This window comes from Nannobrachium achirus (genome assembly GCF_963921795.1).
Source record: "Nannobrachium achirus genome assembly, chromosome: 14".
NCBI classification, from domain to species: domain Eukaryota; kingdom Metazoa; phylum Chordata; class Actinopteri; order Myctophiformes; family Myctophidae; genus Nannobrachium; species Nannobrachium achirus.
The window spans coordinates 3,115,953-3,137,253 of record NC_137821.1 but is presented as its reverse complement, the minus strand read 5'-3'; the positions used below and the strand labels follow the sequence as shown (position 1 = coordinate 3,137,253).

The 21,301-nt window shown below is 41.4% G+C and overlaps 1 protein-coding gene across 1 annotated transcript; it reads left to right on the top strand.

Moving 5' to 3' along the window:
• Positions 1-11,551: 11,551 nt before the first annotated feature.
• On the top strand, positions 11,552-20,454 carry LOC308298573 (amino acid transporter heavy chain SLC3A2-like; the record flags this gene model as incomplete). The annotated part of the gene is made up of 3 exons (XM_080742218.1): positions 11,552-11,557; positions 12,389-12,599; positions 19,596-20,454. 3 exons carry the CDS (start codon positions 11,552-11,554, stop codon positions 19,733-19,735), a joined length of 357 nt encoding a protein of 118 aa, XP_080598344.1. The 3' UTR covers positions 19,736-20,454.
• Between the last annotated feature and the right edge of the window lie 847 nt (positions 20,455-21,301).

Here is a 21,301-nt window from a genome sequence, read left to right as displayed (position 1 = left end):
GACAGTGAAGATTTACTTTGTTGGCCGCCCAGCCCCCAAAATGGAACAAAGGCCGACATTTTATTTTTATGTTTTTCCTAATGGCCGGCCTGGACCGGCCGGGAATGAACCGGCCGTTCGGGAGTTGTCCCGCTTTTCCCAGTGGCCAGCACGTCCCTGGCAGTTCCACAAAAAACCTTCATACCTACAGTATTGTGTGGTGCACAGAAGCACATGTTCCTGTTGCCATATCTTGGGCACACTAGCGTAACTCGGAGCAGTTCGTGTGGGCACATGGGCGGGCGCGGCGAGTCAGTCCGCAAGTCTCCAGCCAATAGCATGTGTTCTCCTCCCCCCTCCCCCCTCTGCTCCTCCTCCTCCTCCCCCGTGCTCAACGAACGCAGCTGCGTCATGACGTCAACACATTCCGTGCAACGCCCCTCTGCACTCTGATTGGTTAGGGAAAATCTACACTTCCTCCAACAGTGATTCTAATGGGAACGCCCAGGCTTCATTTTCTTCCGAGCGCCTAATGAAGCCTGGGTTTCCGAGGCTATATCTTGGGAGATAAATAAGCAACCAGGTCTATGAAAACAAGCCCAAAGGTCCCTGGCACAAGATATGTTCAGATGGGGGTCTACAGATAAATCCATGTTAATGTGGGGGTCCTTGACATGAACATGTTTGACAACCACTGGTTTAAACATTAGGAAACAAGTCCAAATCAGCAAATCAGCAACTACACTTTAGAAACAAGCTGAAAACCCCCCAAAAAACATGACTCACAAACTACCAATATATATTTATAACCCTAACCCAAACTACCAATATATATTTATAACCCTAACCCAAACTACCAATATATATTTATAACCCTAACCCAAACTACCAATATATATTTATAACCCTAACCCAAACTACCAATATATATTTATAACCCTAACCCAAACTACCAATATATATTTATAACCCTAACCCAAACTACCAATATATATTTATAACCCTAACCCAAACTACCAATATATATTTATAACCCTAACCCAAACTACCAATATATATTTATAACCCTAACCCAAACTACCAATATATATTTATAACCCTAACCCAAACTACCAATATATATTTACAAGCGACTTTACAGGAATACAAAAATAAAAAACAAAACAATGCCAAGGTGTCTTAATAAGCAGACAACACCATTCATCCCTTACAAACAGTGATGCAACAAGTAGGCTACTGACATTCAATTAAGTAAATGTATCACGACTGCAATTGAATTGGCATCAAAATACTTAAAGTACCAAAGGCACAAGTACTCAATCATTGTGCAGAATGTCCCATTTCACAAGTTCAAAATGTTTAAAAATCTTTTGAAAATAGCCGATCTACAAGCTCACAATGCGTCACATGTAGATCTGCTATTTTCAGACGGCTGAAGTGGTTAGTCTGTTTTGTAATGATAATAAAAATCTACAAAAACAAGGCTCAAGAGATCCCAAAATAAACTTTTGTTTAGCCTTCCATCTCAGGCTGGTCTTGACCCTGCATGGACATTTGGAGAAGGTGGGATGACTCACAGTAGCTGACAGAGTAATAGTCATATAGTTGTCTTGTCTTGTCTGCAAGTATACATTATTTGGTCTATGTTACTTTCTTTGCTACCATCTAAAACACGTTGTGAGCTTGTAGATCGGCTATTTTTGGTGAATGTTCCCCCCCAGAATAGGATGCTGTGGTTCAAGTAGTCTGTAAAGTTTGCACATGCAAAGCAGGCAGGCAGGCAGGCAGGCAGGCAGACAGACAGACAGACAGACAGACAGACAGACAGACAGACAGACAGACAGACAGACAGACAGACAGACAGACAGACAGACAGACAGACAGACAGACAGACAGACAGATGTGTAGATCTGTATCAAACTGCCAATTCTGGCTCATCAGGTTTTTAACTGTGTCAGGTGGCAGCTGTCACATGGAGGCACAAACAACATTCAACAAAATGCCAACCTCTTTTATAGAGGAATCTAAAGAGCTGTAAATATGGGCTGTTATCTTTTATAGAGGAATCTAAAGAGCACAATGTCTGTTTCTGTAAATATGGGCTGATATCACCAGTCTGTCAATCATGTGTCAACCAACAACATTTTTGTTATAATGACCTTTAGTGACCTTTGTCAGATAATCCTTCTAGGAGAGTAAAATAATATTTTATTTTAAACATTACATAGCATTATTTAAAATGTCATAAACCATGTGGCACTGACAGTTAACACTCTTTTTCAATTCAACTCAGTTTTATTAAAGTGTCAAATCATAACAAGTTATGTCAAGACACTTCTTGAGAGGGGGAGGGGGGGGGGGAGGAAGAGAGAGAGAGAGAGACCAGAGCAGACACCTCATGGTATGAGAGGCCCCATTTGGAGCGAGAGCAAGCAATTGTTCGATAGTGGCAACGAAAAAAACCCTCTTAAGGAGGAGGAAACGTCAAGCAGACCCAGCAGGCTCTGGGGTGGGAGGCCCAGGGAACAGAAAGAGAGAGCATAGGCCTGCTCAATGAAGGCCCGGTCTGCAGTCACACACAAAATGACATGCCATATACGACACCACATCACTTTGGTCACACATCGATTTAGAATGGTCTTATATATGCTTATTCTGCTGTGTCTTCTTAATGTTGGTTCATATCATCAGAGAGAGAGAGAGAGCGCGCGCGGGAGGGGTAATATCGTATGCAAAAACCAGAAGTTAAGAAGTGTTCATAGTTTGTATTAAATTCAACCAAACTTTTATAGACGATACCAACTGGTTCTTGTATAAATCATAAACACACTTACCCTACATTAATCTTTAGAAGAGCAGACTAGAGGCATTCATTCTGTATAAAAGACAGTAAATTAAACTTTAATCTGTTGTCATAAAATGGCGTTGAGACGGTTCAGATCAGCGCTCCGTTGTGACAAAATGGCTCTCTGTGTCAATCATCTTTCAGACTATGTGTGTGTGTGTGTGTGTGTGTGTGTGGGGGGGGGGGGGGGGGGGGGGGGGGGGGGGGGTATTTATTTATTTATTCATTTTATTAATAATTTAATCTACTGTACCGTTGTGTTTTTTAAGCAAATGTACTTCCATGGTCATGTTATATTATGAGCAACATATAGGCTATACGTACTTGTACTACTTATGCCACAGATCAGACCTCAACCCCCCCTCCATACATTTGGTATTGGTTTCTTCTAAAACGGAAGTTACGTTTAGAAGTTACGTGTACACAGCACTCTGTGACAGACAGAATGACAGAATGACAGGAAGCACATTGAAGTTCCAGGAAACCACCACTCCATGTTACCATGACGACAGGAGAACCACAAGTTGCAATTCCTCAGTTCATCCATGCTGTTTATGCCAAAGGGGGGGCGCTATATCATTTTGAGCAGTTTGTGAAACGCTTAAACCCGTTTTTATTCTAGGATTTTATTTTGCAATTAGCATGAAACATTCTACACACAATCTAATGACCTTTATCTAACATGCCTATGAAGTGCACACAAAATAAGGAAAAAATAAATAAATATAGCTGCAAGCAGCGATAAAGTGGCCAAAAACACCTTAAATCATGAACACAGCCTGCGATGTGCGTGAAATCTTGCAAGCACATTCCCACTAGGTCAAGGAACAAAAGCCACCCTTCTCACATTGGCCTGTTATAGCGCCACCAGCGGGTCAACTTTTGCATAAGACATTTTTGGAACAAAATGCCTCAAATCATGCATGCAGCGTCCGCTTGCGTCAGTAAAAGAGAGCACTGCCTGCGATCTTGACATTTTGTACTTTTATAGCCATTGTTTTCTGGCTTGAAGCGAGCCCACAATTGTTTTGAAGGAACAACATTTTCGAGTTATAAATATTATTGTAAAAGTCTATGGGGAAAATGAATGGGAGATTTTTTAGTGGGACGAGTAAACCACTTCCTCTGTGATGCTCTACAGCCTGAACACTGCCTACGCTCTGCTCTAGACGTAGTCATAGCAACCTCAATATCACAATATCATAGTACCTTCAGATGGAATAAATACATAGCAATAAAAAATAAAATAAAAACATCAAATGGGCTACAACAAGCAATAAGATAAGCATATAGTGGAACTGGGCACCACAGTCCAGAGTCCATAAAGATATGCTTGAGCCTACAAGGCCTGCAGCCCTGAGGGTCACATGCTATCGTTGTTAGCATTACAAGAAGGTGAGATGGTTGTAGGCTACAAGAGGTTAGTTATTCATAATCATCTCATCCACGTTAACAACAATGATAAATGGTGCATTTAAATATAGCGCCTTTATCCAAAGTGCTTTTTAATTTGCATTACTTTCACCTATTCTCTCTCTCTCTCTCTCTCTCTCTCTCACACACACACACACACACACACACACACACACACACACACACACACACACACACACACACACACACACACACACACACACACACACACACACACACACACACACACACACACACACACAAGACCCCTGGGAGATGGATTGCTGAGGTGGAGCGCCACACACCTACCATCAGCTCCCAATACTTGCCACACGACTTGCCACACCTACAGTAACAGTATGTGTTATATGTCATAGTAATAGCAGTGCTTCTCAAATGGGGGTACATGTGCCTCTAGTGGTACACAGAGGTACTGCTTGGGGTAGGCCTACCTCTGACATCCACTCCAACTCTACTTCGACTCAACGGTAGGGAGAAGAACGTACCTTGTAGGGAGAAGAGCGTAAGGAATACCGCCCACAACCCTATGCCGTCCGCTCATTCGCTAGAGAGCAAGAGAGAGAGAGAGAGAGAGAGAGAGAGAGAGAGAGAGAGTCTCCGGTTACAAGAGGGAAGGGGGGGGGGGGTGCTGCACAGGGGGAGAGAGAGAGAGAGAGAGAGAGAGAGAGAGAGTCTCAATCGCTAGGATCAGGGGCGTCACTTGGGTATGGCAGGGGTATGCAGCTATATACCATACCCTGGGTCCAGGGGGTCCAGGGGGGAAGATGAAATAGCCAACCAGCAACCAAGCTTTTCTTCTGGAATTAACAAACTAGAATCCACTGTTACTGGGCTAGCTAGCCGAGAGCCTGTATCTTACAAGAAGTTCGCGGCCCTTCGGGCCACTCACATCTAGAGTTCACAGCAAGATACTGTCTGTCTGTCTGTCTGTGTGTGTGTGTGTGTGTGTGTGTGTGTGTGTGTGTGTGTGTGTGTGTGTGTGTGTGTGTGTGTGTGTGTGTGTGTGTGTGTGTTGCTAAAATGAAAACATTGAAATAATGAAAATAAAACATTGGCAGGCCTATTACAGTAACAATGATAACACAATTAGGCCAAAACTTTTTTTTATTCAAAAAAACTTTTTTTTTTTTTCAAAAAAAAACTTTTTTTTTTTCATTTTTTTTTTTTTAATTAAAAAAAAAAAAAAAAGCGGGCGTGGACTCTAGATGTGAGCGGCCCGAAGGGCCGCGAACCTCTAGTGTGAGACATTGGTACATGCAAACAGAAAGGCCCTTTCACCAACCCCACCTACAGTAGGGTGCGGGTGCTGATGACATGGAGGAGAGAACACGCCCCCAGTACCCACAGCGTCCCCCAGAGGGAATCCATAGCTGTGAGGCAACAGCACTACTGACTGTACTACCATGTCAACATGTGTTGTATGTTATAGAAACAAAAAGACAATTATTGTCCTGGCATCTGCTTTGATGTCACATAGACCATCATTATGATGTCATATACTGTATGTCACATAGACCATCATTATGATGTCATATACTGTATGTCACATAGACCATCATTATGATGTCATATACTGTATATCACCTAGACCATCATTATGATGTCATATACTGTATGTCACATAGACCATCATTATGATGTCATATACTGTATGTTACATAGACCATCATTATGATGTCATATACTGTATATCACATAGACCATCATTATGATGTCATATACTGTATGTCACATTGACCATCATTATGATGTCATATACTGTATGTCACATAGACCATCATTATGATGTCATATACTGTACATCATAGACCATCATTATGATGTCATATACTGTATGTCACATTGACCATCATTATGATGTCATATACTGTACATCATAGACCATCATTATGATTTCATAATACTGTATGTTACATAGACCATCATTATGATGTCATATACTGTATGTTACATAGACCATCATTATGATGTCATATACTGTATGTCACATAGAAAGGGGAATTCTAGGACCAGCCCTTTTGGGGGGCAAAACAATTGAAAAAGGACAATCAATTTAAAAATATTGAAATAAAGCGTTAAAGATAAACATGTAAGAATAGAATAGAGTAAAACTATCTCCCTCTCAGCTGTCCAACTGTCTGTCTCTCCTACACCATCTCCCTTGGGGAAAAGTTTACTTCACATTCAAGTCAATGGAGAAAATGTATTCACTAATAAATTAATATGAATTAAACTATATAATCTCTACAGGGCAACCACACTAACAACACTAAAGTAATCATACATTATTTAGTCAAAACAAATAAATGTTCTACTGCTCTGTTATCACTACTAATGACAAATACACCACATGATGCTGCACTCAGACGCCACCCTGTGGCCACATTGTGTAAATAGTGGACCTTCAGTGACAACAATAATAATCAGTCAATGATGAAAGTCATGCAAACAGCAACACACTGACTGAACTGAGACGGTTGGTTCTGGAGATCAATGGTATCAGTGGAAACCCATGGACCTGTAAGGGTCCATTTAGAACCCACTGGAGGAACAAATAAGCACCAGGACTGTCACATCTAGAGACAATAAATAATACTACAACCTAACAAATATAATATGCCTCCATCATAATGGCTCCTACAGTGAGCAGTGATACAGATGGTATTACTGGGCTTAACTGAGCAGCCAACTGGCCTGACCTGAACCCCACAGAGAATCTGTGTTGATGAGAGACACCACACTCAACCACACACATGAGCTTAAGGCCTCCATCAAAGCAAACCTGGGCTTCCATAACACCTCAGCAGTACCACAGGCTGACCACCTTCATGCCATTATAACTATAATATAAATATATTTATAATATAAACCTGGGCTTCCATAACACCTCAGCAGTACCACAGGCTGACCACCTTCATGCCATTATAACTATAATATAAATATATTTATAATATAAACCTGGGCTTCCATAACACCTCAGCAGTACCACAGACTGACCACCTTCATGCCATTATAACTATAATATAAATATATTTATAATATAAACCTGGGCTTCCATAACACCTCAGCAGTACCACAGGCTGACCACCTTCATGCCATTATAACTATAATATAAATATATTTATAATATAAACCTGGGCTTCCATAACACCTCAGCAGTACCACAGGCTGACCACCTTCATGCCATTATAACTATAATATAAATATATTTATAATATAAACCTGGGCTTCCATAACACCTCAGCAGTACCACAGGCTGACCACCTTCATGCCATTATAACTATAATATAAATATATTTATAATATAAACCTGGGCTTCCATAACACCTCAGCAGTACCACAGGCTGACCACCTTCATGCCATTATAACTATAATATAAATATATTTATAATATAAACCTGGGCTTCCATAACACCTCAGCAGTACCACAGACTGACCACCTTCATGCCATTATAACTATAATATAAATATATTTATAATATAAACCTGGGCTTCCATAACACCTCAGCAGACGCAGTACCACAGGCTGACCACCTTCATGCCACGCCCCATCGATGAAGACATTTGTTCAAAAGTATTCCAGACCAAGTACTGAGTGCATAAATGAACACAACCTTTCAGAAGTTTGACATTTCTGTATTATAAATCCTTGGACGCATGTAATATTCTAATATTTAGAAATATGGATTTTTGAATATTTCACTGCATGCACAATGAATCTGGATTAGAATATATGAAAGGTTAAAATGTTAAATATTACACAAGAAAATGAACTTTTACATAATATTCAAATCGTTTTAGCAGGATCTGTAGAGGGAGAAACTATCATCCTGACTCAGTACAAACCAAGCTAACAAAACCTCATGAAATTAACACGTCTCAGTGCTGTAGCTAATCTGTTTGCACAACAGCAACAATGTATCCATGATGTACAGTGACAGTCAACTTACCATGCTTTTTGGGGAACGCCCATCATTTCGACCGGAGGGTTAGCGACTCACTCCACGGAGGTTAAGGTTAGGGTGAGGGTTAGAGACTCACTCCACGGAGGTTAAGGTTAGGGTGAGGGTTAGCGACTCACTCCACGGGGGTTAAGGTTAGGGTGAGGGTTAGCGACTCACTCCACGGAGGTTAAGGTTAGGGTGAGGGTTAGAGACTCACTCCACGGGGGTTAAGGTTAGGGTGAGGGTTAGCGACTCACTCCACGGAGGTTAAGGTTAGGGTGAGGGTTAGAGACTCACTCCACGGAGGTTAAGGTTAGGGTGAGGGTTAGAGACTCACTCCACGGAGGTTAAGGTTAGGGTTAGGGTTAGAGACTCACTCCACGGAGGTTAAGGTTAGGGTGAGGGTTAGAGACTCACTCCACGGAGGTTAAGGTTAGGGTGAGGGTTAGAGACTCACTCCACGGAGGTTAAGGTTAGGGTGAGGGTTAGAGACTCACTCCACGGAGGTTAAGGTTAGGGTTAGGGTTAGAGGTTAAGGTTAGGGTGAGGGTTAGAGGTTAAGGTTAGGGTTAGGGTGAGGGTTAGAGGTTAAGGTTAGGGTGAGGGTTAGAGGTTAAGGTTAGGGTGAGGGTTAGAGGTTAAGGTGAGGGTGAGGGTTAGAGGTTAAGGTTAGGGTGAGGGTTAGAGTCGGGTGTCGAACAGATGACACGTAGTGTCAGGGAGTGACAAAAGCAGGGAGCGACATGATCCCTGCTTTTTCAGGGTTGCCAACCCTCCTGAATCCGGCAGGAGTCTCCTGAATTTTGACCCCATCCCATCTACTATGTTAAAAAATATCTGGGGGAGGACCCCCAGACCCCCCGCTTTGGGGGTGTGGGCAATGCATAAAGATGTCTTACTTTGCTTCAGTCATTTGGTGTTTTAAAGGCCAACCCGAATGTGTTGCAACGGCTGACATCGTACCCATGCTAGTAAAGCAAGCCTGATAAAAGTATCAGACACGCAATATTCAACGTCGTCCATGCATGGTATCACGATGCGTGCCCCAAATGCCTTAAAATCTAAGCTCAAAACAGCCCAAAACAAACTGATTAGGATCCTGCTTGGCCTTCCTTCTTGTGCTCACCTCACCGCTCATCACCACGGTATCCTATATGCATAGTACTGTACATGTTCTGTCTGTCTGTCTGTCATTATGAGTTACATAAACTGGGTTCCTGTGCAAATAAGCCAGAAAGCTTACTAGGATCTAACCATGTACCAGGCAAAATACTTTATAAACGTTAAGGACATCCACAATTACAACACCAGAGGCAGCGCCACAGATCACGTTCAAGTCAACTCAAACAAATGGTCAAACTCGTTCTTCTGCTATACAACCAAAATGTGGAACGCCCTGCCGAAGGCCTTAAAGGAGTGTGGTTTCCTAGCATCCTTTAAAATCGCCCTGAAAAACCACTTACAGGCAGCAGCCATTCGCAACTGGCAATAACAAACCTAGCCCAGCTTCCCGTGACCCTCCTTTGTATTTACCTATTTTTTACTATATCTACTGCATAGTACTGTGTTCTATCCGTCTGTCACATTCAATGTTATATGAGATACTTAAATGGTTTCCTATGGAAATAAGCTTAGTCTTTTCTTGGATCTCCTTTTAGTAGACCTTGTACCAGTGAACTGTACCGTCATGAAACTGTACCTTTTCCTATGCAACCGTCTATTACATTCTTCAATCAATCAAACAGGAAACATGTTAGCAAACTGAATGTGTCGGGTTAAAACAGAAAACAAACTCTTCCTCATATATTAACACTCGTCCTTTTCATCTCCTCTGCATGAGGTTGGCAGTGGTCCATATAATCCATATAAACTAGATCTGATCAAATACATCGACAGTCACAAAGTGTCACAGCTAGCCTAAGGTAGCCTGGCTTAGCCATACATCACACTGCAACTGCTAGTGTTAACATGGGTGGATAGGCTATATGAGATACTTCAATGGTTTCCTGTGGAAATAAGCCAAGTGCCTTTCTAGGATGTCCTTTTAATAGACCTTGTACCAGTGAACTGTAGCCTCCCATCACAAAACTGTACCCGTTGTTCTTATGCAAACTTCTAATTAATGCATTTCTGTTCCACGTTACACTGATAAGAACCTAGATGCGCGCGCAGGTCGGTACCAAAATTAGCCAATGAAACCAGCGCTCCCCAAAACAACAGGTTTGGTGGGAATTGATTACATGATACAGTCACCTGTGCATTTAGTCTCAAACGTGTAAACAAGAAATGGGTCTACAAAGTCTTCAATCAATCAATCAGATAGATGTTAGCTGTGCTGTGCTAGGCTAGGCTAAGCATAAATCACTGTCTCTTTCTCTCTCTCCACTACACGTGGCTTCTGTTTACAAAGTGGCCGGTCTTGGGGGGGCGGGGCAGGAAGCCAAATGAACCAATCACCTTCTCTTGATCGTTGTGGAGTTGGAGCAGGGTTTGTTGTTTCTGATGTTAAAAACATCTCCGTCCCTGGGTGGATTCGAACCACCAACCTTTCGGTTAACAGCCGAACGCGCTAACCGGTTGCGCCACAGAGACTGTGGAAGCCAATTAATGACAGTAGTTTCTTTTCAATCGTATGTGACCTCTGGACCCACAGCACAGCCAATGAAATTATGTTTTCATAATATTTGTCTGTATGTGTGTAAACTGTAAATCATTATTTTCACACTTGAGGTCATTCCTATCTGTATTTTATTTAGTTTTATTCCATATTACCATTATTGTTGTTATTATCGTATTATCCTGAGAGGCAGCAATGTGTGAGGAGACGAACAGGATTATGTTTTATTCATAAAATATATTATTTATAAAAACGTTACATTAAATATTGTAACATTGTAACATTTGGTTGTGTTTTTATTCCAAAAGTTGTGAAAATGTTGTGTGAATGCTGTTGCACTTCCACTGTTTCAGGGACAGAGGGCGCCAAATGACAAGCAGAGGATTGGTCAAGCTCTAAAAGTCTGACAACAAGGAATCTATTTAAACATGCAGTAGTTTAAAGTCTGAGTGACAACAAGGATATTTAAACATGCAGTAGTTTAAAGTGTGAGTGACAACAAGGATATTTAAACATGCAGTAGTTTAAAGTCTGAGTGACAACAAGGATATTTAAACATGCAGTAGTTTAAAGTCTGAGTGACAACAAGGATATTTAAACGTGCAGTAGTTTAAAGTCTGAGTGACAACAAGGATATTTAAACATGCAGTAGTTTTATTTTTTACAGTTTATTTTAAATAATACAGGGAATAGTGTGTTGTTACTGTAATGTTATACATTATGTGTTACATAATGAACGTAGGCCTACTTATAAACTTGACAGTGTTTCTGCCTGTATGTTTTTTCACTGAAGTTAAAGTACAATTTTACTTGAGGAAATGTACAGAAGTGTTGTCATCACAAATATACCCTATTCACACCCTTTCCCCCCCCCCCCCCCCCCCTCTTCTCTGGTCAATGAACCCTCTTCAATCCACCCTAACCCTAAGGCGCCCTACACACAGTTGCGACAGCTATCGTGTCCGTATCGTATCAGAATGAGGGGGGGAGGGGTATCAGAATGAGGGGGGGAGGGGGAGGTCCAATGCATTGTCAATGAAAGGCTGTTTGGTGTTTTGTCGTTGCCGTGTCGCTAGCTCAACCACAGGCTTGAGACACGGCAACGACAAAACACCAAACAACCTTCCATTGACAATGCATTGGACCTCCCCCCCTTGTTCTGAGACGTTACGGAGAAGATGTTTCACGCATATGTGTATACCCGATTCTATAAATGTCTTCTAAATCAGTGGTTCTCAAACTCTTTCACGTCAAGGACCCCCAAAATTACACATATTTGGCCGCGGACCCCCATCTCAAAATGTGTTGTTCCAGGGACCACCCAGAAGCAAATATTTGAGTTACAAACGTTCGCTTTTAAAAAGATATATTCAACGACTTGGAGAGAAAAACAAGATTTTTCAAAAATAGCAGATGAGTGCCGCGCTGTGAGCTTGTATATCTGCTATTTTTCAACAGTTAAATCATAAAACAATGAATACACAATAATGTGTACGCGTTCTGAATGGGTTTTAATTTTAAAAAACAACGTATTTTTCCTAACCACAAACGTACGTCTTTGTGTCGCAGGCGGAGAGGGAGGAGCGCGCCGCCACGCGCAAGTGGTTCAAGTCCCTGAGCGACCTGCGGGGGAAAGAGCGCTCCCTGCTGCACGGAGACTACACTGCGCTCTCCTCTGGCCCCGCCCACATGGTGTTCCTCAGGCTGTGGGACCAGAGCGACCGCTTCGTCTCCGCCAGCAACTGGGGCGACGCAGACCTCCCCGTTACCATGGATACAGGTACTGTAGTTAGAGTAGAAATACCTCTAAAATACCTCTCTGTCACCCTGGATACAGGTACTGTAGTTAGAGTAGAAATACCTCTAAAATACCTCCCCGTTACCATGGATACAGGTAGAGTAGTTAGAGTAGAAATACCTCTAAAATACCTCCCCGTTACCATGGATACAGGTAGAGTAGTTAGAGTAGAAATACCTCTAAAATACCTCCCCGTTACCATGGATACAGGTACTGTAGTTAGAGTAGAAATACCTCTAAAATACCTCCCCGTTACCATGGATACAGGTAGAGTAGTTAGAGTAGAAATACCTCTAAAATACCTCCCCGTTACCATGGATACAGGTACTGTAGTTAGAGTAGAAATACCTCTAAAATACCTCCCCGTTACCATGGATACAGGTAGAGTAGTTAGAGTAAAAATACCTCTAAAATACCTCTCTGTCACCCTGGACACAGGTACTGTAGTTAGAGTAGAAATACCTCTAAAATACCTCTCTGTCACCCTGGACACAGGTACTGTAGTTAGAGTAGAAATACCTCTAAAATACCTCCCCGTTACCATGGATACAGGTAGAGTAGTTAGAGTAGAAATACCTCTAAAATACCTCCCCGTCACCCTGGATACAGGTACTGTAGTTAGAGTAGAAATACCTCTAAAATACCTCCCCGTTACCATGGATACAGGTAGAGTAGTTAGAGTAGAAATACCTCTAAAATACCTCCCTGTCACCCTGGATACAGGTACTGTAGTTAGAGTAGAAATACCTCTAAAATACCTCCCCGTTACCATGGATACAGGTACAGTAGTTAGAGTAGAAATACCTCTAAAATACCTCCCCGTTACCATGGATACAGGTAGAGTAGTTAGAGTAGAAATACCTCTAAAATACCTCCCCGTTACCATGGATACAGGTACTGTAGTTAGAGTAGAAATACCTCTAAAATACCTCCCCGTTACCATGGATACAGGTAGAGTAGTTAGAGTAGAAATACCTCTAAAATACCTCTCTGTCACCCTGGACACAGGTACTGGTAGTTAGAGTAGAAATACCTCTAAAATACCTCCCCGTTACCATGGATACAGGTAGAGTAGTTAGAGTAGAAATACCTCTAAAATACCTCCCCGTTACCATGGATACAGGTAGAGTAGTTAGAGTAGAAATACCTCTAAAATACCTCCCCGTTACCATGGATACAGGTACTGTAGTTAGAGTAGAAATACCTCTAAAATACCTCCCCGTTACCATGGATACAGGTAGAGTAGTTAGAGTAGAAATACCTCTAAAATACCTCCCCGTTACCATGGATACAGGTAGAGTAGTTAGAGTAGAAATACCTCTAAAATACCTCCCCGTTACCATGGATACAGGTAGAGTAGTTAGAGTAGAAATACCTCTAAAATACCTCCCCGTTACCATGGATACAGGTAGAGTAGTTAGAGTAGAAATACCTCTAAAATACCTCTCTGTCACCCTGGACACAGGTACTGTAGTTAGAGTAGAAATACCTCTAAAATACCTCCCCGTTACCATGGATACAGGTACTGTAGTTAGAGTAGAAATACCTCTAAAATACCTCCCCGTTACCATGGATACAGGTAGAGTAGTTAGAGTAGAAATACCTCTAAAATACCTCCCCGTCACTCTGGACACAGGTACTGTAGTTAGAGTAGAAATACCTCTAAAATACCTCCCCGTCACTCTGGACACAGGTACTGTAGTTAGAGTAGAAATACCTCTAAAATACCTCCCCGTCACCCTGGACACAGGTACAGTAGTTAGAGTAGAAATACCTCTAAAATACCTCCCCGTTACCATGGATACAGGTACTGTAGTTAGAGTAGAAATACCTCTAAAATACCTCACTGTCACACTGGATACAGGTACTGTAGTTAGAGTAGAAATACCTCTAAAATACCTCTCTGTCACCCTGGACACAGGTACTGTAGTTAGAGTAGAAATACCTCTAAAATACCTCCCCGTCACCCTGGACACAGGTACAGTAGTTAGAGTAGAAATACCTCTAAAATACCTCCCCGTTACCATGGATACAGGTACTGTAGTTAGAGTAGAAATACCTCTAAAATACCTCACTGTCACACTGGATACAGGTACTGTAGTTAGAGTAGAAATACCTCTAAAATACCTCTCTGTCACCCTGGACACAGGTACTGTAGTTAGAGTAGAAATACCTCTAAAATACCTCTCTGTCACCCTGGATACAGGTACAGTAGTTAGAGTAGAAATACCTCTAAAATACCTCTCTGTCACCCTGGACACAGGTACTGTAGTTAGAGTAGAAATACCTCTAAAATACCTCTCTGTCACTCTGGATACAGGTACTGTAGTTAGAGTAGAAATACCTCTAAAATACCTCTCTGTCACCCTGGATACAGGTACAGTAGTTAGAGTAGAAATACCTCTAAAATACCTCTCTGTCACCCTGGACACAGGTACAGTAGTTAGAGTAGAAATACCTCTAAAATACCTCCCCGTTACCATGGATACAGGTAGAGTAGTTAGAGTAGAAATACCTCTAAAATACCTCCCCGTTACCATGGATACAGGTACTGTAGTTAGAGTAGAAATACCTCTAAAATACCTCCCCGTTACCATGGATACAGGTAGAGTAGTTAGAGTAGAAATACCTCTAAAATACCTCACTGTGAAGCCTGGACACAGGTACAGTAGTTAGAGTAGAAATACCTCTAAAATACCTCCCCGTTACCATGGATACAGGTAGAGTAGTTAGAGTAGAAATACCTCTAAAATACCTCTCTGTCACCCTGGATACAGGTACTGTAGTTAGAGTAGAAATACCTCTAAAATACCTCCCCGTCACTCTGGATACAGGTACAGTAGTTAGAGTAGAAATACCTCTAAAATACCTCTCTGTCACCCTGGACACAGGTACTGTAGTTAGAGTAGAAATACCTCTAAAATACCTCTCTGTCACCCTGGACACAGGTACTGTAGTTAGAGTAGAAATACCTCTAAAATACCTCTCTGTGAAGCCTGGATACAGGTACTGTAGTTAGAGTAGAAATACCTCTAAAATACCTCTCTGTCACCCTGGATACAGGTACTGTAGTTAGAGTAGAAATACCTCTAAAATACCTCCCCGTTACCATGGATACAGGTAGAGTAGTTAGAGTAGAAATACCTCTAAAATACCTCTCTGTGAAGCCTGGACACAGGTACTGTAGTTAGAGTAGAAATACCTCTAAAATACCTCTCTGTGAAGCCTGGACACAGGTACTGTAGTTAGAGTAGAAATACCTCTAAAATACCTCTCCGTTACCATGGATACAGGTAGAGTAGTTAGAGTAGAAATACCTCTAAAATACCTCCCTGTCACCCTGGATACAGGTACTGTAGTTAGAGTAGAAATACCTCTAAAATACCTCTCCGTTACCATGGATACAGGTAGAGTAGTTAGAGTAGAAATACCTCTAAAATACCTCTCTGTCACCCTGGATACAGGTACAGTAGTTAGAGTAGAAATACCTCTAAAATACCTCCCCGTCACCCTGGATACAGGTACTGTAGTTAGAGTAGAAATACCTCTAAAATACCTCTCTGTCTCCCTGGACACAGGTACTGTAGTTAGAGTAGAAATACCTCTAAAATGCCTCCCCGTTACCATGGATACAGGTACTGTAGTTAGAGTAAAAATACCTCTAAAATACCTCCCCGTCACTCTGGATACAGGTACAGTAGTTAGAGTAGAAATACCTCTAAAATACCTCTGTGAAGCCTGGACACAGGTACTGTAGTTAGAGTAGAAATACCTCTAAAATACCTCTGTGAAGCCTGGACACAGGTACTGTAGTTAGAGTAGAAATACCTCTAAAATACCTCCCCGTCACTCTGGATACAGGTACAGTAGTTAGAGTAGAAATACCTCTAAAATACCTCTGTGAAGCCTGGACACAGGTACAGTAGTTAGAGTAGAAATACCTCTAAAATACCTCTGTGAAGCCTGGACACAGGTACAGTAGTTAGAGTAGAAATACCTCTAAAATACCTCTGTGAAGCCTGGACACAGGTACTGTAGTTAGAGTAGAAATACCTCTAAAATACCTCTGTGAAGCCTGGACACAGGTACTGTAGTTAGAGTAGAAATACCTCTAAAATACCTCTGTGAAGCCTGGACACAGGTACTGTAGTTAGAGTAGAAATACCTCTAAAATACCTCTGTGAAGCCTGGACACAGGTACTGTAGTTAGAGTAGAAATACCTCTAAAATACCTCTGTGAAGCCTGGACACAGGTACTGTAGTTAGAGTAGAAATACCTCTAAAATACCTCTGTGAAGCCTGGACACAGGTACTGTAGTTAGAGTAGAAATACCTCTAAAATACCTCCCCGTCACTCTGGACACAGGTACTTCTAAACATAACGGTACCTCTCTGTGAAGCCTGGACACAGGTACTGTAGTTAGAGTAGAAATACCTCTAAAATACCTCCCCGTCACCCTGGACACAGGTACTGTAGTTAGAGTAGAAATACCTCTAAAATACCTCCCCGTCACCCTGGACACAGGTACTGTAGTTAGAGTAGAAATACCTCTAAAATACCTCCCCGTCACCCTGGACACAGGTACTGTAGTTAGAGTAGAAATACCTCTAAAATACCTCCCCGTCACACTGGACACAGGTACAGGGGCGAAATTAGATCTTATTCTGCATGGGTTTTCAGATCAAAAGGGCCCTGTACTGCTGTGAGGGGGGCCCATAGATTAGGAGATTAGAGACCCCTAATATATTGGAAATTACAAATTGGCGGGTGTAAACCTCATATCTCCAAGTTTCAAATTTGTACGTTCTTTCGCAAAGCAAAGCCCTGCTTCATCGTACAAGGCCGTCGCACAAAAGTAGTGAAAACAGCAGATCTACAAGCACACAATGCCTCGCACCGCGAGGCGTTGTGTGCTTGTAGATCGGCTGTTTTCACTAGTTTAGTTCATTTTTAAATGATAAATACAAAACAAAGTTTTGGACATACAAGGTTTCCACCCGACAACGACGATATATAAGGCTTTTATAATTTTTTACGGCTCCAGACAGATTTGTTTTGGTTTTTTTTTGGTCCAATATGGCTCTTTCAACATTTTGGGTTGCCGACCCCTGCTCTAGTCTAAATACCTCTCTGTGAAGCCTGGACACAGGTACAGTAGTTAGAGTAGAAATACCTCTAGTCTAAAATACCTCTCTGTGAAGCCTGGACACAGGTACATGTAGTTAGAGTAAAAATACCTCTAGTCTAAAATACCTCACTGTGAAGCCTGGACACAGGTACAGTAGTTGGAGTAAAAATACCTCTAGTCTAAAATACCTCACTGTGAAGCCTGGACACAGGTACAGTAGTTAGAGTAAAAATACCTCTAGTCTAAAATACCTCTCTGTGAAGCCTGGACACAGGTACAGTAGTTAGAGTAAAAATACCTCTAGTCTAAAATACCTCTCTGTGAAGCCTGGACACAGGTACAGTAGTTAGAGTAAAAATACCTCTAGTCTAAATACCTCTCTGTGAAGCCTGGACACAGGTACAGTAGTTAGAGTAGAAATACCTCTAGTCTAAAATACCTCTCTGTGAAGCCTGGACACAGGTACAGTAGTTGGAGTAAAAATACCTCTAGTCTAAAATACCTCACTGTGAAGCCTGGACACAGGTACAGTAGTTAGAGTAGAAATACCTCTAGTCTAAAATACCTCTCTGTGAAGCCTGGACACAGGTACAGTAGTTAGAGTAAAAATACCTCTAGTCTAAAATACCTCTCTGTGAAGCCTGGACACAGGTACAGTAGTTAGAGTAAAAATACCTCTAGTCTAAAATACCTCTCTGTGAAGCCTGGACACAGGTACAGTAGTTAGAGTAGAAATACCTCTAGTCTAAAATACCTCACTGTGAAGCCTGGACACAGGTACAGTAGTTAGAGTAGAAATACCTCTAGTCTAAAATACCTCACTGTGAAGCCTGGACACAGGTACAGTAGTTAGAGTAAAAATACCTCTAGTCTAAAATACCTCTCTGTGAAGCCTGGACACAGGTACTTGTAGTAGGGGTGGGCGATATGGAAAAATACAATATCACGATATTTTCCCAAGCTGCATCACGATACACCATTTTATCACATTCTTTTTCACCTTGGTTTTTGTGGTTATTTTTCAAGTTACTTGACAAAAACTAGACTCTCTGGGTTCCTTTTGGGAGGTCTATATTGAACTTTACAAGTATGTAACTCTGACAGTATACAAATGAAACCAAATGGACCCTTACGGGTCCATTTGGTTTCATTTGTATACTGTCAGAGTTAAGTGGAGACCTTGACATCTTAAAGTTTGAGAACTACTGATTTAGACCAAAATTTAGACCAAAGTTTTAAATTCTGCAGTGATTCTCTGTATTAACGATTAAACAGGATTATTTACAAGGCTCCCTCAATTGTATCACGATACATACGATACCTCTGAAAAGGCATATCGTGGAGACATTGTATCGTCTAAACGATAATTATCACCATATCGCCCACCCCTAGTCCTTGTACTGTATCTCTCATGTGGACATAAATAAATGGTTAAGGGAGCACGGTGGTGCAGTGGTTAGCACTTCACCTCACAGTTGGAAGGTCCTGGGTTCGATTCCCGCCGGGGGAAGCTGTGGGCGCTGGGGGCGTGTTCCTCCACCCGCGTCATCAGCACCCACACCCTAGGTGGGGTTGGCGATAGGGCCTTTCTGCGGTGAGTTTGCATGTTCTCCCCGTGTCTCCTTGGGCATAGGCCCTCACACAAAAACATGCAGTAGTCCTGGTTTCTATACTACCTCCCCCTAGCCAGCCGGGTGCTCCCCAATGTCCCCTGGCGCGGCAGGGGGAGAGCGGAAACCAGGACTACAGGTGAGGTAGTCACCGGGTGAGAAAAAATGGGTTCCAAAAATCGTGGGATAAAAAACATTTAAAAAAATAATAAATGGTTGAAATGTGTGTTCGTTCACAGCTAAGCTGGGTCTACCAGACCAGGCCAAGGTCAAGCTGTCCACAGAACCAGCGTTGGAGGCAGAATCCATGCTGGACCTCAGCAAATTCACCCTGAAACCTGGACAGGCTCTGCTGCTGCACTTCCCCTACGTGGCCTAGAGGGGGCGACACAACCACACACACACAATGCAGGGGAGAGACTAGTTCTAGACTAGAGAGTTTAGCCTCAAGACGATAGAAAAAGACCTGCAAATCTCCCTGAGAAATAATGATTCGTTTTTATTAAGAAGAAAAAGAGGCAATCGTCTTTTTATTTCAGGTTATCGAGTCAGGACTATTAATAAGACAATCTGTGGCGCACGTGAAATTAAATGTAAGCCGGTTTAATTCAGAGGAATAGAGTTTGAGAAGACGTGACTATTGATGAGTTGAGTTTATAAATGAGTATAGGAGAGGAAAGAAGGATAGCTTTAAAGGACAACTTTAGTTTTTTATAACAAGGGTTCATATTTTAGATTGTAATTTATAGAGAAAAGAAAAGATGAGTGATAAAATGTTTTCATTTACTGCTTTCTATTGTTTTAGTGATTTTAGTATTTTGATTTCAGTGGGTGGGGGCATGCGTACACATGGATAAATATGTATTTTTATACACAATACGCCAGCAATTTCTTTCTTACTATTTACAGTAACACTACTAGCTCCCATAAGTCACATCTGCCCATGAAAGATCGTGGTGCGTCTTGGGAATGGGCTTATTGTGTCTAAAAATACATATTTAGTCACTTGTACGCATGACCCCATCCTGGGAACATGCATGCAAATCAAAATAGTTAAAATCACTAAAACTAGAAAGCAGTAAATGAAAACATTTTAACACTCATATTTTCTTTTCTCTAATGACCATCTAAAATATGAACCTTTGTTGTAAAAAAACTAAAATGTCCTTTAAAGAGTTGACAACGTTGTTTAAAAGAAAGATGTTTTGTGCCTCGTATTTCAGTCATGAGTTCTTTTGTTTCTTTTTAGTTTAATTTTGATTGTTTTTAAGACATTCCATTTTCATTGTTGTGGGCATTTTACTCAGAGAGAACCACTGACTTTTCATTTATTTTGTTTCTTCTGTGTGATTTGGATGTGGGTTATTTTTACACGGTTGTTTTTGACCTTTTATTTTGTTATGCGTCACCAGGAAAGATACCGTACCGTAATTTTTATTTGAAAAAAAGATTAAGAACCACATCAGCCCTCTCTTCTTCCTCGCGCGACAGACTGTGAAAAGAGCAGATCTACAAGCTCACATTTTTATTTGTTTAAATACCTTTTCTTTATTTTTTTAATTGATCAAATATGCCCCAGATGGGGATGACGGAGATAAACCGACAGTTTTGATTTAAAATAGTTTTAAAACGTTTAATTTCCTAAAAAGAAAACATCTGTCAAGAGAAGGAGGTAAGATTGGGGTTGGTGTTTTTTCCGAGGCATTGAAGACAGTTTGATTAAAACATTTAAAGGCTTGTTGTCCAGTAAACAAACATCATGTCATGTGTGTGTTCACAGCTGATGTCATCAACGTGCTGTATGAAATGTTAATGTTATGTCATAATGTCCTGACTATAAGCTGACGTTTGATTGGACGATACAAACATAAAAGTTACCATGGCATCAACTACCGACTCCTGTGTGTTTTTTATCAACCTGTTTATTATTCTAATAACTTATTAA